Source organism: Cynoglossus semilaevis, chromosome 1, assembly GCF_000523025.1.
Source record: "Cynoglossus semilaevis isolate Cse_v1.0 chromosome 1, Cse_v1.0, whole genome shotgun sequence".
NCBI lineage: Eukaryota > Metazoa > Chordata > Actinopteri > Pleuronectiformes > Cynoglossidae > Cynoglossus > Cynoglossus semilaevis.
Window position 1 is genome coordinate 7,419,776 of NC_024307.1, and position 16,780 is coordinate 7,436,555.

General features: G+C 42.4%; 2 protein-coding genes across 2 annotated transcripts; one reads left to right on the top strand and one right to left on the bottom strand.

The window, feature by feature from the left end:
• The first annotated feature begins 77 nt into the window (after positions 1-77).
• rpusd2 (RNA pseudouridine synthase domain containing 2) lies at positions 78-3,064 on the top strand. Its single transcript, XM_008308212.3, has 3 exons — positions 78-795; positions 1,649-1,945; positions 2,036-3,064. Exons 1-3 carry the CDS (start codon positions 154-156, stop codon positions 2,831-2,833), a joined length of 1,737 nt encoding a protein of 578 aa, XP_008306434.1. The 5' UTR covers positions 78-153; the 3' UTR covers positions 2,834-3,064.
• Positions 3,065-3,922: 858 nt separating this feature from the next.
• Positions 3,923-16,131, bottom strand: disp2 (dispatched RND transporter family member 2). Its single transcript, XM_017038071.2, has 10 exons — positions 15,714-16,131; positions 11,972-12,113; positions 11,437-11,705; positions 11,308-11,337; positions 10,956-11,079; positions 10,064-10,179; positions 9,090-9,184; positions 8,535-8,632; positions 8,163-8,321; positions 3,923-8,074 (listed from the first exon to the last, which is right to left on the bottom strand). The coding sequence occupies exons 1-10, from the start codon at positions 15,806-15,808 to the stop codon at positions 4,772-4,774; spliced, it is 4,431 nt and encodes a 1,476-aa protein (XP_016893560.1). The 5' UTR covers positions 15,809-16,131; the 3' UTR covers positions 3,923-4,771.
• Between the last annotated feature and the right edge of the window lie 649 nt (positions 16,132-16,780).

Here is a 16,780-nt window from a genome sequence, read left to right on the forward strand (position 1 = left end):
ATTTTTGTCATTTCATGTGTTTTGTCGTTGCTATGGTAATCCAAATATTATTTTTCCAAATAATATTTGAGTTACGTTAGCTCAATACCCACGACGTTGACGTGCGCTGACGTCATCAACACGCGCCTCTCTAGGAGAGGACATTTGTTTGAGATGCACGTGAGCTTCAAATGTCTGAATAAACATAGTTTGTTGATTCAGTTATTCTCACGACTTGAACTTGTTGGTCGTGCGGTAAATAAAGAGCAGCGGTGCGTTTCATATCCCGGTGTTGTTCCATCTCCGGGTCGTCTTTTTCCCCTTTCCCGGTACAGCCGCTTTACCATGGCGGAGGCAGCCGCTGCTCCACAGTCACTGTCACCGGTGGCGGAGACAAATACGACGGTGTCCACGCTGATACCCACAGCGGAAAAAGCAGCAGATACCGGTAAACGTAAGAGCAGTGGAGCCGAACCTTCAGGGCGAAGTAAGAGGCGAAGAGGAGCCGGGGGGAAGAAGCTTCCTGCCGGCGAGAGGTACGTCCCTCCTCCGCAGAAACGAAACCCTAGCGTCAGCTTCAGCCAGGAGCATTTCAACGAGACCACCTACTACTACGAAGGTGGTCTTCGTAAAGTCCGACCCTATTACTTTGACTTTAAAACCTACTGCAAAGGCCGCTGGGTGGGGAAGAGTCTGAAGGACGTGTTCGAGAGCGAGTTCAGAGTGGAGTCTATAGAGTACTATGAGGAGGCCGTCAAAGAAGGACGGATCCGACTGAACGACACACCGGTGGATGATCTGTCCGTGGTTCTGAAGGTCAGTGTCAGCAGGGCACCCCAGAGATTTATCATCACTACTAATGCTACTCTAGAAACACTAGAGAGCTTTAAATGGTTCAAAACACACCAGGAAAAACAGTTATTTATCTCCAGAGAAAAGGTTCCTCCCAAGGGTTTTCATGAAGATTGAATACATTGACACTTTTAAAAAATGTTAGCTTGAATTACATTTATTATAGTTTTATTTGTAGGTAGAGATTCAATACAGTAATGGACCCCATCATCCTTAAGCATTTTAAGTATATCACGTGGTCATTTTAAAGGTGAACTTTTCACACAGTAAAAGTTCTGTCATCCTTAAGCATTTTAAGTATATCACTTAGTCATTGTGAATTGTCATTGTGTGAACTTTTCACACAGTAAAAGTTCTTGTGACTTGTGTTGGTTTGGACTGAACAAGAAATGTTTGACCTTGCAAAGAAAAGTTTACTAAATATTACTGTGTTCCAAAAACTGGTTTTGAGAAGTATTCTTACGATTTTGGTACAGTATTTTTACAGTTCATATAAGGCCACACAGTCCATGAAGAAACAGCATCTTTCTCATCGTACATATCGATGCATATAATAAAATGTACTCATTTAACCCAGTGACCTCATGGTACGTCTTTATTTACATATCGATGCATATAATAAAATGTATTTAACCCAGTGATCTCATAACGTCTTTATAGTAATACTGCATATTTAATATACAGTGAATATCATTCTGATTAGTTTTCACACTCTTGCAGATTTCCACAGCGTTAGTTTTAGTTTGTAGCCCTATTTGGGTTTGTCAAATCGGCCGACTTTTTCATTGGTTGATCATTTTCCACCCACTCTCCACAGAACAACGACCTCTTAAAACACACTGTCCACCGCCATGAGCCCCCAGTGGTGGGCAGACCTCTGGAGGTTCTGGTTGATGACGGTGAGGTGCTCGTGGTGGACAAGCCCGCTTCCATCCCAGTTCACCCCTGTGGCCGATTTCGCCACAACTCGGTCATTTTCATACTTGGGAAAGAGCAGGGCATTTCTGAGCTCCACACCGTCCACAGGCTGGACAGGCTGACCTCCGGAGTTCTGCTGTTCGCTAGGACATTGGAGGTGTCGAAGAAACTGGACCAGATGGTCAGAGACAGACAGGTATGTCCCCTGCAGACTGGACTAGTCCTCTTGGTCAACAGGTCATTTTGAAGTATGTGAAAGACGCTGATGTAATTTTTCTTCTCCTAGCTTGAGAAGGAGTATGTGTGCCGAGTGGAGGGGGAGTTTCCAGAGGGTGAGGTGGTCTGCGAGGAGCCCATTCTGGTTACGTCGTTCAAAATTGGCTTCTGTCGCGCGGACCCCAAGGGAAAGGACAGTCGAACCGTCTTCAACAGACTGAGTTTCAACGGCAAAACCAGTGTTGTCCGCTGCTTACCACTGACCGGCCGCACTCACCAGATCAGGGTCCACCTGCAGTACCTGGGCTTTCCCATCCTTAGCGATCCCATCTATGGCTCCTCAGCCTGGGGTCCTCACAGGGGGAAGGGAGGCGTGACGGGAAGGAGTGACGAAGAGCTGCTAAAGGCTCTGATGGAGGAACATCAATCTCAGGAAAGTCTTTTTGTTTCGGACGATGGATTCAGAACAAAAATCAAGTCCTCCGAAAAAGACGAGAAGTCGGGCGTACCATCCAAAGAAGACGTGGGCAGTAAAGGTTGTTCAACACAGTCACCTGAGGTCTGTGGCACAAGCGAGGTGGCAGTAAATGAGACGAGCCAAGGCTCCGCAGACGGTGACGGCACCACAGTGGCGGCAGGTGAGGGACGTTTATCAACAGAATCAAATGGACATCAACCGTCCACCGACTCTAGAGACAATCTGTGCAGTGAATGTAAGCTGCTGAGACCTGATCCCACGGAGAGGGAGCTCATCATGTACCTCCACGCTCTACGCTACAAAGGACCAGACTTTGAATATTCGACACGTTTACCCGACTGGGCCAGAGAAGACTGGGAAGAATCTGATTTAGCTACTGTTAAAAAGTGAAAAAAATGTTTTATTTTGTTTCTTGGATGTTTATGCTGAAGGAAATCTCATTTTATGGTTTTATGCCCAGCAAATTTAAATTAATTTTCATACTTGAGGCCCGGTGTTTTTGTCCAGTTCTCGGAACAAATACTGAAAAGAATCAAGAAGACAAACCTCCAGGGAAATACATATATATTTTATTCGATTCCAGCTCTGTGAAAAAATAAACAGTAATGGCTGTAAATGACAGTTTGTGACCTTTCGTCCACTTTATTGATTTTCATTGTTTCAAAGGCAACTGATTTTGCAGCTTTAGGGTCAAAGGCCAGTAATAATTTCATTTTTTCTTCAAAAGCACTCATCTTCACAGTCACATAAATGTAACATGGTTTTCTTCCTCATGTCAAACTTCCTTGAACAACACAGAACACTCAAAGTCACATGAAATATTCGTATACTCATACATCAGCTGGACGAATCACAAACATCTTTATCAGCTCCTACTGACGGACCGTCGGTTCATGCTGCTCACAAAAATGTTATTGCAAAAGATCTGTGGATGAGGACATACAGTACATGAGCAGAACGTTAATCTGTGTTCAGTGGAGTTTCTCGAAGCAGTGCAGCAGCCAGAATGTACAGTATGTACTTTTGCAATACTGCAGTAGTGATGGTTCCACTACTGCAGCAGAGCTCACAGGCATGTACAGACAGATCCACAGATCCAGGAACAGTTTGCACCATAATCTGTCAACGTTGTAGAAAAAACATGTGGGTTTGACTCTTAGAAACCTTTACTAGCTTTAAAGACATACAATTTAGAGAGAAACGTCTTTTTGGCACTGACACTTGAACAAACGGCAGGACTCTTTAGTTTGACGAGGAAACATTAAATGCAAACTGACTTCACGAAAGACATTTTTGTGATTCTAAAAAATATCAGCGTGTGCTGTACATGTTGCTGTTAGTGCAAAATCAAAGTCTTCTGTAAGTGTGATCAAATTCCCTCCTCACCACATGTCCAAACCATCCAAACCTCTGTCTCTAACTCCATCTCCACCTTAACTGTCCCTTTGATCTGTTCATTTCTAATCCTGTCCATCCTGGTCTTTCAGAATCGTCGTTTCTGCCACCTCCAACTCAACCTTTTGTCTCCTAGACAGAGCTACTGTCTCTAAACCATGCATCATAGCATATCTCACTACTGTCTTTTAAACCTTCCTATTCATTTAAGCTGCTTGCCGGATGTTACCTCGATACTCGTCACCACCCATTCCACTCCCTTTCTTCTCAAACTACGTCTGCTACAGTTTTTATCTTTCCACGTGTCGCACTTCTGTTGAACTTTATTCCCTGTTGCCCTAAAACAAACCCTCACCTTAGATCAGTGGTTCTCAAACTTTTTATACTCTGTACCAGCTCTCTGTAGTACCACCACGGTGACCAACATTAGAATATAGCAGCATAGGCCTTCCCTGTTAGCTTCAACAACACAGGAGATATGTTTATAATGATGGTTATGTTTAATGAAAATATGAATTTCACCCACGTTCCACTAGAGAGCGCTCACGTACCACTGGTGGGTACCACAGTTTGAGAACCACTGCCTTAGATTACTCCTCAAGGTTCTCTTCCACCTGCTCCCCACCCTCCCTACAGATTACAATATCATCTGCAAACATCATGATCCATGGAAAGCAGAACATTTTTCTGTCATTTTTTAGTCATAATCTGAATATCCATGAGTGAATTCTTATACAGAGAAAGGCTGACTTTTAAAAATGGGTGCAATGTAGACGTGCACAAAGCAGATATTCAAATTTAAAATTTGAAAAAAGTGTGTCAGAAATACAAGATCAAAAGTAACCTTGTATGGTCCTTTATTCAATTCTTTAATCTCCTGTGTCTTCTGATGAAGACACAGTGTCAACCAGGAATCCTGAAACTTTTTTCTTTTTAACATGTATCTTCCCGTTTCCCATCTCTCTTTATCCACACATCTGGTAAATCGGGCTTACTGTTGGGTAAAATGACGAGCTCTTCACTCTGACTGCTGCGTCCTTTGGACGTCTCATAAACAGTTTCTTTCAGGGAGAGGCGCAGAGTGTCCCTCTTCCCGTTTAGGTATCCTGGTTGTAACTGAGCGTCTCCTTGGTCTTGCGTGCTGGAGGGTCCTGGATCAATGTCACTGAGGCATGTTTCACAAGACTCCTCCAGACCCTCGCAGGAGCTCTGCGACTGGGAGGGGAGGCGTCCTGTCACAGCGTGGTAGTGGAGACACTCCTCGGAGGTTTGCTCCTCTTTGCAGAGTGAGGGCTGGTCAGTGGTCTCCATCGTGTGGCTGATTATTGTGTCCTGTATACTCGACGATGAAGAGAAGGATGTATTGCCCCAGTCTCTTGCCCCGCTACTCTGACCTCTGCAAGTCTTACACAGCAACTCGTCATCAGCGAAGTCGGCTTGTGCCAACCTGACAGGCCTCAGGGTGTTGTCCCTGTAAGGAGATGAGGTTTGAACGGCCGGAGGTGGTTGGTAGATCTTATGTTGGACATTCTCAGCACTTGTGCCGTTTCTTTCTATATCTTTACCGCAATATTCAATCTCATCAGAGAGGACCGAGGGACGGTTGGACAGTTTACTGGTGCAGGTGCTGTTCTCGAAGCTGTCGCTGAGCCTGTAGGCCAGCGGCTGAAGTTCATACTGTTCTGGTCCCCTGCAAACCCCTTCTCTCCCCCCCATCTGTTTTTGTCGGTGCTGACGCTGGTGAACGGGGTAGAGATATCCACCTGCGTCTTGTTCATAACTCCTCCTCACTCTGGGTCTAGCAAACTCCCCATTTGCTGCAGAGGACAGACCAGGTTCTGCTACCGAGGCTGAGGACAAACTGCCATTGGACTTATCTGGAAAACAAGGAAGAGTGACCTTCCCACAGTTTGTCTTGGGCCCGAAGAAGCAGCACAACGACTGAAAAAAGAAGGTCGCAAAACCGCAGGCCACGCATTTGACCAAGAACAGAAAAATTCCCAGTTTTCTGAACAGGAGAGCTGTAGCCGGTAACATGATGATCCCCATGGAGAAAAAAGCACCGGAAACTATTGCTACAGGGCGAACCATCCGTTTGGTGGAATGTGCTACTTTTCCAATTTTGTCAGAATGAGGAGCCAAGCTGTACGAGATACAGTAGTTAGCAACAAAGTCTACAGACAGTCCTGCAGCCGACGATATCAACAGAGCCTCGATCCCGCTCAGCTGCCACTCCAGAAGAACCAGGAGGCCCACTGTGACGAAAACACTGCCTCCTACTGCTACAGTGCCATAAATGCTCAGAGGGATATTCCAGGTGGTGAGGAGAAGCATAGCTAAGGTGAGAGCTACAGAGAAACCGGCTACAACCAGGGTCTCCGAGCTGAGGGATTGTTGGAGGTCAAACAGAGACAGCTGACTGCTGACCCAGACGTTCTCCAGCCCTTGAGGTGCTCCAAATTGTTCCCTGTTGAACCATGTCAGGATTTCTTTGTAGAAAGTGTTGGTTTTGCTATAGTTGAAGCTGTAGAGGTAGGTGGTTTTGAATTCCAACACTAGGGCAGCAAACCTGCCATCTGGGTGAAAGTACAGGCCTCCAGTGTGGGCCAGATGACCCTCAGAGTACCGCTCTGCCAGCATCATACTGAGGCATTTTTCAAAAACACTGGGAGCGTAAGGAAAAGACAGGTCATTACAGCAGGGACGGAGGTTGTCGTCAGGATCTGAGCAGCGTCTGAGCGACACCCAGTGTATTAGCTGCTCAACCAGGCAGATATTTTCCGTCATCATGTTTCTGTCCTCAGGTGAGGTACGAGAATAAAAGCTTTGGTTCCGGACCCTTCCACACAGGTCCCTTAACCAGATTTGGGCGTCTGCACTACTCATGTTGAAGTGTGGGTCAAGCACCAAAGAACCATTGCTGTTAGGGTCAAAGTGATCCCCGTTATCTGTTGGTTCGATCCCCCAGACCAGTGTCACCATCACAGGCTTGTCCTCTCCATTTCTCTGTCTCTCGAACATGAACATGTGGCGATACTCTGTGTCGTATCGCTCGAATGGGTGACTGGAGCGGAAAAGCTGGGCATCTTTGCTCTCCAGGGTGGGGAGCCTCATGCCTGGGTCGATGCAGGACATGTACATCCCCCCAGCAGCAAGTACGGCGAACCAACACACCCAGATATACCGGAACTTCACCACTCCACAAGGTGCAATTTTGAGGAATAACAAATTTGAAGTGTCACTCAGCCCTCTTTTTAGCTCCCTCAGCTTCTGGCAGAGGGTGAAAAGGCATCTTTTGCGCGAGTTTGTTTCCCAGAATCCACCGGTTTTGGAACAGCAAGGTTTCCAGCCCTGCACGGCTACAGATACGGAGGAAGTCGCAGAGTAGCGTTCCCGCAGAACAAAAGAGCAAGGCAGCCACACGAGAGACAGGAGGGAACTGATCAAAGAGGAGGTCCCAAGATACACGGAGAAACATCTGACAGCTGTGATGCTGCTGAGATAGCCGGAGAAAAACGCTGCGCTGGAAGTCAACCCTGATGCTAAAATAAAATAGCCCACTTCCTGTACTGCTCTGTGCACCCTCTTCTCCAAGACGGCAGGTGGCTTTTGTGACAGCTGCAAATTCCATAAATCTGCAAAGATGAAAACTTGGTTTGAGCAGCTTCCCAGGAGAACCAGAGCTGCTGTGAGGTTGGCCAAGGGGAAGAACGTGAGACGAAAGACCACTTTGTAGAAGAAATAGGAAGTCAGGAGGGACCCAGTGGTTGCTATTACAGACAATGCCACTATGAAGAGAGAGTGGAGATAAAAAAACATGGTCAGAAGAAGACAGAAAACAGCTAAGGCAGGGAAGATCGAGTCTCTTGCAAGATAGTGTTTAAACAGCGTCAGCTTGATGCCAAAATCCATTCCAGTGACAATTGTATTATTGTAGTTGAGCTCCCTGCCTTCAAGACTCTTCATATATATCTCCATGGTGCGCTCCCCTTTGGTGACAGGTAAGAACAGGAGGCTGTACTTCAGTGTGGGGATTTGGTATTCAACAGTCTGGGGGCCAAGGAAGTCTTTATCCACCAGAAAGTGCAGGATCTGGAACACCATGCGTGACTGTTTGCAGCGAGTTGGAACCGAGGAGCAGGCGCCGTGTTCTGGTCTGTCCACACAGGCTTCCACTAGATGGCCCTGGTGATAGTGTGGAGCACACCTCCGTAGAAGGCTCAGAGAGCCCGAAACCTGTCAGGGAATCAAAGAAGGTTTAGAAAAAATATGCATTACGATGAGGAGATTATCGAGGACATAACCAACTGGAATGCTAATGTACCTGATGAGATGTAAGGCTGAGGCAGCAGGAAGCATTCATAAGCACAGCAAGGTAATTCCCCAGGGACCAGCTTGGGCAACAGCCGCTTCTGGACATTCCCTCTGTCTCCGTCCTCACGTGCTGCTGGCACATGTCCTGGAACTGAGCCTGGGAGCGGATCTGAAACAGATAAAATACTGGATAAAGTTCTGGGAGAAGTTGTATTAATGTGAACTGAGCCTGGGAGCGGATCTGAAACAGACAAAATAATTCAGCTTCCACTGGATAAAGTTCTGAGAGAAGTTGTATTAATGTGAAAAAAACAATGAGGTCGTCAGAGCGTAGGTGCAGAGAAGGACGTAGGACTAAAAGGGACAAAAGATCAGAGCTAACCCTGGATTGTTCCATCTCACACATGGCGTGGATGGCCTCCAGGCTCCAGAGACTCGCAGAGTTTTCAGATCGGAACACCAGCTGGGCCAAATGTGCGCCTGCGTGGAAACGGACAGATGGATTGACTTTCAGAAACAAGACGACCAGCAGTGAATCATTGACTCGTGATTTATCTGCTGCCATGACATGAGTGTTTGTGGAGGGTGAAATTAATCAAGGAAAAAGAAGACTAATAACACATTTGTTATATTTATTCAAAATTCAAATCTTCAATGACATGCCTGGGGAAAAGAACAGAAAAAATATTTTTCAAGCCACAATAGATCAGTTCCCGATCCCTTTGTTGTTGTTGGATCTGTATTGTTATTGTGCTGTTTTGTCTGTTATTTTGCTGGTTCTGCAGATGCTTTGTATTCTAAACAGTTTTGAGTACTGTATGTGAATGTAGTTTTTAAAAAAGTATATTTATATTTTATCTCTAAAAAAACAAATAATTAAAACACTGGATTCAGTAAAGCGATGAGGTATGGATTAACCATTTGTGAAGTGACTTACCTGGAGCGTCACACAGGAAAGTGTTTGGGTAAAGATCCCTGGCCAGCATCCTCCTGACGCGGAGTCTGGAGGTGTTTCTCTCATCACTGCTGTCTCTGTTGATGAAAGGCCCATAAATTAGGTTATGGGTTAAAAAAAAGGACATGCAGCGCTTCAATGTAATTAGTATTTATTTACACACGTTTTTTTAAATTCAACAATCAGGTTTGGAAGAATTTATATTTATTTAAGCTATGATCAAGAACCAAAGAATTGGTTTTATTTTATTTCTTTTTGCCTTTTTTATATTTCTTTGCTTGAAATGTCTTTTATCATTGATCATTATCATTGTTGATATCATCTTAGCTTCAGTGCTGTAAAATGTTCCTATAAATAAAAGGAAAACATTTATAATTATAAATCAATAAATAGTAAAGGTGAATGTAATTAATTAGCACTAATTTGTTGATGAAGTTGAATCTTTTTTATTGCTATATATAATATAATATAATATAATATAATATAATATAATATAATATAATATAATATAATATAATATAACAGGCCATAGGAAATGTGCCTTGTGTATTTGCATTATATTACATATAATTATTTTGTCTAATTTTATGGAAGTAGGTAAAATATTTCTACATGGAAATAAATACAAGTGGAAACTACAGTAGGTTCAGTAGGTGGCAGTAATGCTATGCAAAAATAAATGGCATGACAAAAAAAACTGCCATGTAGCCCACAGAAGAAGACGGTTAGCATGATTAGCTTAGCCTAGCTGAGCCCCATTACTGAGTTTTGTAAGTAAGTCATAAAGATGTTTTCTCAGTCACAGAACAAACTTTTATCATTCCCTGGGTTGAGAGTGCACATGTAATGTTTCTTTTTCTAATTTGTGTTGTGAGTTTTAACCACATGTACAGGTAGAGTAGCTAGAGTTACTGTTATATCACGGCCTGAGTCTCAGTTAGCCTAATAATGCTAACCTTGTGCTGAGCTGCTGTGGTAGAGGAGACAGAGCTTTTCCTGGGCCCGTGTTCTCTCGCAGCTTGGACAGGCTGGACTGACGAACTCCAATGTAGGTTCCCCGTGGCTCGAAACCCTGTTTAGATGGTATGACTACACACATTCACACACACACACACACACACACACATCCATATTAAAACTATTATTAGCTACTTGTTGCAGTTACACGTTGCAGTATTGACGCACTTTCCCCCCCTTTTTGCCCTTTACGATACGACATGCTCATCAAACACAGGAGGGTGTAGTTAATCAGGATGACGTAAATGTGTGTTCTAATATAGAGCAGTTCAGTGAATCAGAGATGAGACTGTGTTAAATGATACGCCTGAGCTCCTGAGTCATTAGGGAAACAGTAATTATTTAACGCTGAGCCACCCAGGTGGTGAGAGAGGGAGACGATCACATTAGAAAGATTGACAGCTCAGATGAAGACCTTCATATTTCATCGAACGGAATATCTGAACATTGCTTTGGCAATAAGTTAGATAAGATTGCTTGTTCGTAAGATTGATAGATAAGATGTAAGATTTTGAAAACAGCCATTTTGAAAACCATTAAAGACCAAACACTGAATCACGGTCACTTACAGTTGAAATCCATCAAATTCTTTATTCCTTTTTTCTTTTCTTTTTTGTAGTTTTAAGATAAGAAATATACGGAAACGTATTGCTGCCACACTGAGAAAAGAAATTATCTCAGTATCACGTAATAACGATAACAATAACTTTCACGTTATTTCGTGATTATGTGATACGGAGCCAATTTTTTTTTCTCAGCGTGGCAGCAATACGTTTCTGTGGAAATATGAAATAGGTGTAAACACAATGGAAGGTTGTGTGTAGAATTTACCTGCAGTGGATCAGAAAAGTCAGGGAGGGGGCCGATGAGGAGTCCTGCCACTGAGCAGCCCAGTAAGAGTACAGCACAGCCCACCAACAGAGCTAAAGGATGGTCTGCTATCACCTGGGAATAACTGAAGGGAAAAAAATGTTGGTCATGCATTTTTTTCGTTTAATTAATTTGTTTACCTTTTAAACTAAATTCTTAAATACACATTAAACTACACTTTGTACATTGTACCTTTTACTATGATACCAATAATAATAATGTTAATATTGGCTGATACTGTATCAGTTGACAGAGATGATAAATATATCCATCAGTTTCAGGGTCTTACAGTGAGAGCTGTGTCTATACTAACCTTCTAAGGATGTAGTAAAGTCCACCGTCCCTGTAATACAACAGGTCATGTTAATGAAGATCCACACAGTAAATGAAAACGTGGGTAAATAGATTATTAATTTGATTATTTCTGCTCTTTTAAACACACCTAACTGTGACCACATGTCTCTGCGTCGCCTTGTGCGTCCTGCCGTCATGTGATCCGTGCAGCCAGTGGCACCGTGCGTCGCCGTGACGTGACACCTGATGAGCAGAACTGCAGCTGTGTCCCACCTTTACTGCAGCGCCTCTATCCGGGTGAGGATCTGTTGTATTCAAATGATACCCGTGGCCCTGGTTTGGTCTGAGTGACCCGCGGCAGCTACAGTGGGGGCATTTTAGTGGCTGTGGAGAGTCATAGGCACCGAGTCGGGGCCCCTGCAGAACCATGGGAAGAAGACACAGCTAAATAATATTTAAGAAAAAAAAAAGTACTTCCTAAAAAGTAAGGACACCTGCTATGAAATAAGACAGTTTTATAAGGAGAGAACGTGATGGACGTGATGGAGACCGTGGTGAAGTTGTGTTGGTTTGCAGAGATAGAGGTGAGTGGGAGTTTGGATCTGGTGAAGGATGTGATCCCCCGTGGGGACATCTGGTGGTATTCAGCCAAAAGTAGAAGACCAGTCAGTGCTCAGACCTACTTGAAAGAGTTGACAGGAGGACGAGGGTCTGCCCAGGCTGCTGCAGCTGTCACACAGCTCGCCGTCTGACTGGAGGACCCTCAGAGGACTCTCGGCAGAGCACACACTGTCAGGGGGGCACAGGGAAACAGCTGGGATGTCACTGAGGAGAAGAGAGGAGAGAAGAAGAGGTTGTTTTCTGTTTTCTGAATTCTTTCACTACGCAAATTCAACAACAATCCACATCCAGTTGTTATTATTTGTGGCAGAAATCTGAAAGTAAACATTAATTCTCTTTTCTATCCTAGACGTTGTCTAATCCTGGACGTTGTCTAATGACAAAATTAAAAAGTTTCATTAGAAAAAAAACCAAAGCAATCTCTTAAGAACCACCACCTCATCCACTCTGCTGCCAGCTGCAGCCTGATGGTGAGAAGTCAGCTGAAAGGTCAGCTGTCATAAACGACCGAAGCCCTTAAAAGACGGCGCCATTACTTAAAATGATCATTTAGTGCCTCCTTGAATTCAGTACAGTTTTCAAACTATGGCACGTGTGCCAATGGTGGTACTTGTTATATAATCTAATATACAGTATATAGTCTTGTTTCTCCTGTGTGTACATGTGCTTTTAAATTTGAATTTAAGTGTGAGTTCTGTCACTACTCCACTCTACACCACAGTGTGGCGCTGGCTGAAAATCTGAGGAGAAATAAATTCTGTGTTGCTGTGTTTTAATATTGGTCATGCTGGTGTTACTTGCAGAGTCATATATTGTTGTTGTTAATTAGGCATTGTCGGATATTATATTATTGTCGGATATAATATGCCGATATGGTCCAAATGCTTAATTTCCGATTCCGATATCAACCGATACTGATATAGGCCTGGTAATATTGAATGATTTATCGGTACAAACCACTGTATGAGAATGAGATTAAGCAAATGAGCTGCAATGCTGCCATCTAGTGACTTTCACTTTAATATGCAGCCGTTTATCCCCTAAACTATTTTTAGGACACAGACATAGGCATTGCGTTATCAGGTTTTCGTTATAGAAGGAAAAACAGGAAATATTAGGCGGATAATATCGGTTTGCCGGACTTTCCTATTGTTAATAAATATTTCAGGAAATTTTATATATATGTGTATATATATATATATATTTATTTTTATAAATATATATATATATATATAACAATGGCAAAAGAAACAGGCTTTAAACGGAGTCACCTTGAGGTAATTTAAAAATCTTAGTCTTACTATCTGTATATTTATATATTTCTTTTTAACTATAGCTATAATGTTTTATGACTTTTGCCCTAACAGTAGACACAGAACTCTGCTTCAGTTGTCTTAGTGAGCTGGACCGTGACTGCTGTGTAGTCTACCACATGCTTGTTTTTCCACAGTGGACCAAACTCAGCAGCACTTCCTGTCTTGTCACCATAGCAGCGTAGTAAGTCAACAGAGGCGGCAAGACCTCATATTGTTTTAAAATCCTTCTATAATGAGACAGGTGATGATCTCGCTCTCCCTGTGGTAAAGTTACAATAGTTTTTGTTACGTTGCAATAAAATGGAAACAAATATCTAAATCAATAAATAGTTCAACATTTTTTCATTCACTGATTTTCGTTATATATTTTATATATACAGTATATATTATATTTTAATATGATATATATGCATACATATATTCTATTAAAATATATAATATATATGAATAAATATATTAAAACATATACAGTATAAGTGGAAGTCAGGCTAACGTACACCAGCTTAACTTCAACATGGATTTAAATGGGAGTTTAATGCAGCTGTAAATGTTCACTAAACCTTTATATAGACACTCTGTGACCTGTGCTGTGTCCTCACATCATGAAACTGAGTCTATTTTTTTTCATAATGCTGGGTATCACACACACACACGCGGAAGGATATAAAAAAAAACTGTGGAGAGTCATCAATAATTCACCGGACGAATACAAAAATAAATCCTGGGAAGGTGTCGCTGAGCTGCTCCACTCACACAGGCATCAGGCACCGATGTCAGGATAGCCTCGTAAATCTGCTCTAACAAGGAAAAACAAAAAGCACGAGCTGAAGCCCGGGCTGATCTCATCTCTTTTTATAGACATTCAGATTCAGATCAATGTCTGAGGAACAATTATAGATGGGTTGAAATCCATAGTCTGCAGACAATAGATGATAAAATATGGAACATTGGAACATAGTGGAAGTACACATCAATGATGGTCACAAATAGCTAGCTAGATAGCTACAAGTTGGCCGCAAAGACAAGTTCACATTAAAAAAAATCTATGGAAATACATTTCTAATTTTAATGCCAAACCAAACCCATCTGTGTTCTACTGGCCAGACTGAAACCATTAATGCCAAACCAAACCCATCTGTGTTCTACTGGCCAGACTTAAAAACATTTGTGACGTGGCTGGACATGCAGCTAGCATTAGCTGTTGTGATTTTTAGCTATCCGTTGTTGTTGTAATTTACCTGTGGTTTTAGCTGGATTTAATCAGTGGTGAAATGCACAACAGTAAATGTGGGTTGTGTGTTTAAATGACTGGCACAAAGGAGACGCTCTAAATGTCTTTGACACCCGAGCCGAGCATCTTTTCTCCTGCCTTCGGGCTCCTGTCTTTCACGCTGGGCGAGTGTCAGACGCTAGAACATTCACTTTACTGCCGATCAAAACCCTAATCAAACAGGACTAAGGCTTAGTCTGTCTGCACTGTCTTTCACGCTGGGCGAGTGTCAGATGCTAGAACATTCACTTTACTGAAGACTGTTAACGTCCTTAATACCCTGGTCTGGTTTTAGGCAAGTGTAATGAAAGGGGAAACAAATGTACCCTGGTGGTGGTTGGAGATAACTGCGTCCAGAAAAACTTTCATTTTTATGGCATAAAACATTCATGATTCATTCAACAACATTAGTTTAAAAATATCCTTGTTATGGTGCATTTACTATTGACATTAAGTTAAAAAAATACTGCTAATTACTCACCAATTATTGCGTTTCTCAATAACTAAATAGGTTGTCTTTTTTTTTTACTTTTTAAATTTTTTATTCTCTATTGTTTTTTAATATGCTTCTTCATTTTTTTCTAAGAAAATATTCTCCACAAAGCGTTTTTAAATTTTTTAAGTTAGGCTACCGTTGCCAACTGGAAAAGTTCCAACAACTGACCTGCACCGTTTAATATTTGTCTGTGGACTGCTGTCCCATCTGTCGTGTGAGACACAGCTCATGGTGACCATGGCAGAAGCCTGGTGACACTGAACAGGCCACAGCTCCTGAGTCAACAGTAGTGTGATGTCATGTGTGATGTCATGCTCACTGTCTGTTACATATCAACATAAAATCCCTGCGGCTGCAAAAACACATCAGATACTGACAAACTGCCTGATGGAGGCGGCAAAAACATTAATGTCATTACTGAACATTGACATTAAGAAGTTAGACGTTAACAACATCAGAGTATTTTTGTTATAAATAAATCATAAAGGTAGAAATAATCAGTTAAAAATGATAAAATGATAGCGTTTATTACACAATTTGCATAAAGTACTACAAAGATCATACACTGTACTCTGTCCTACTGTCACAGAGTATCACTGCATAGTAATCACAGTACGCACATCTCTCTTCTACTGTAGATGTCGTGTGTTTGCAGCGAGCTGACATCAGGTTATACAGTAAAATACAGTAAATGAAACAGAGGTAATGAAATAAAACCCCACCTCTGACAGCCATCCTGCATCCCCCTCTCATCTGTGGGAGAATCGTCCATCACTATCGCATCCGTGCTTTCTCCGATTCTGGAGCCAGCCTCCATTTCTCTTCTCGAGGCGAAAAATAGAAATAAAAATAAAATCGGTCGAAACAACGATCGTATCGGTTTATTTTGCCGCCAAAGAGCCCTCCATAACGACAGTGAAGAGCAGAGGACCGAGAAGGAGGCTTGTTTTCTAAGGATGTTACTCCACGACAGCACCGGGACTGTTGGGGTTAATCTGCCCTGCTCTGATTGGCGGAGCCGCGGTGATGCTGAGGCCGCTGCCTGGTTCTCTGTCCAACCGCTGCCGACCTGAGGCTTGACTGCTTTCTGATGGAGCCCCCACCTGACGCCGAGCTGACAATGATACGGCGATCGGTCACACAACACGGCGACCAAAATGAAATTAAAGTCAATGGTGACATAACGGGATCTGTATGTTATTTAAGACAATTTTATCTAAAGTAACGGTCTGTTTCTATCTGCAAAACTAATGTTTAGTAATTTCTGAGATTATTTGTAATTTTGTTGTATTACTATTATCTAGATTAGAGGTCTTCAACAGAGGGTGCGCAGCCTCCAGATGGTCCGCCGGAGTACTTCAGGGTGGTCTTGTGGTGATTAGACAATTATTTTATATTCTATTCCTAAATTATGTCATATATTCATAATAATGTGTATTATGAAGATTTTATATTGTATTTTCAAATGCTTCAAATAAAAAATAAAATAGGAAAAATATTTGACCAATTATATTTGAATACATCTAAACTAACCCACCAACTAGCTAACTCACTTAAATTATTTTTAGCTAATGTTTAGCTTTTATCTTTTCCTGATTTTCCTTATACTTTTTCATTGTCATTTTTAGCTAATAAGACAGCTTGGCTTACAGCTTGTCTTGATTACTAAAACACTGACATTTAACCGGTGCACTGAGTGGTGGCTAATAGAAAGCCGTTAGCATCTGGTAATGGTTAACGTGCTTCCTTACTGCACAGCCAAATAGAAAGAACAAACCAGGACGTGTTT

Excerpts from the sequence above, each read along its gene's own strand:
- rpusd2 (XM_008308212.3), top strand. The coding sequence starts at position 154 with ATGCACGTGAGCTTCAAATGTCTGAATAAACATAGTTTGTTGATTCAG. Across the intron at positions 796-1,648 it reads ATCTGTCCGTGGTTCTGAAG|AACAACGACCTCTTAAAACA; the intron begins GTCAGTGTCAGC and ends CACTCTCCACAG. Across the intron at positions 1,946-2,035 it reads AGATGGTCAGAGACAGACAG|CTTGAGAAGGAGTATGTGTG; the intron begins GTATGTCCCCTG and ends TTCTTCTCCTAG.
- disp2 (XM_017038071.2), bottom strand. The coding sequence starts at position 15,808 with ATGGAGGCTGGCTCCAGAATCGGAGAAAGCACGGATGCGATAGTGATG. Across the intron at positions 12,114-15,713 it reads ATGCAGGATGGCTGTCAGAG|TGACATCCCAGCTGTTTCCC; the intron begins GTGGGGTTTTAT and ends TCTTCTCCTCAG. Across the intron at positions 11,706-11,971 it reads CCTCCTGTCAACTCTTTCAA|GGGCCCCGACTCGGTGCCTA; the intron begins GTAGGTCTGAGC and ends ATGGTTCTGCAG.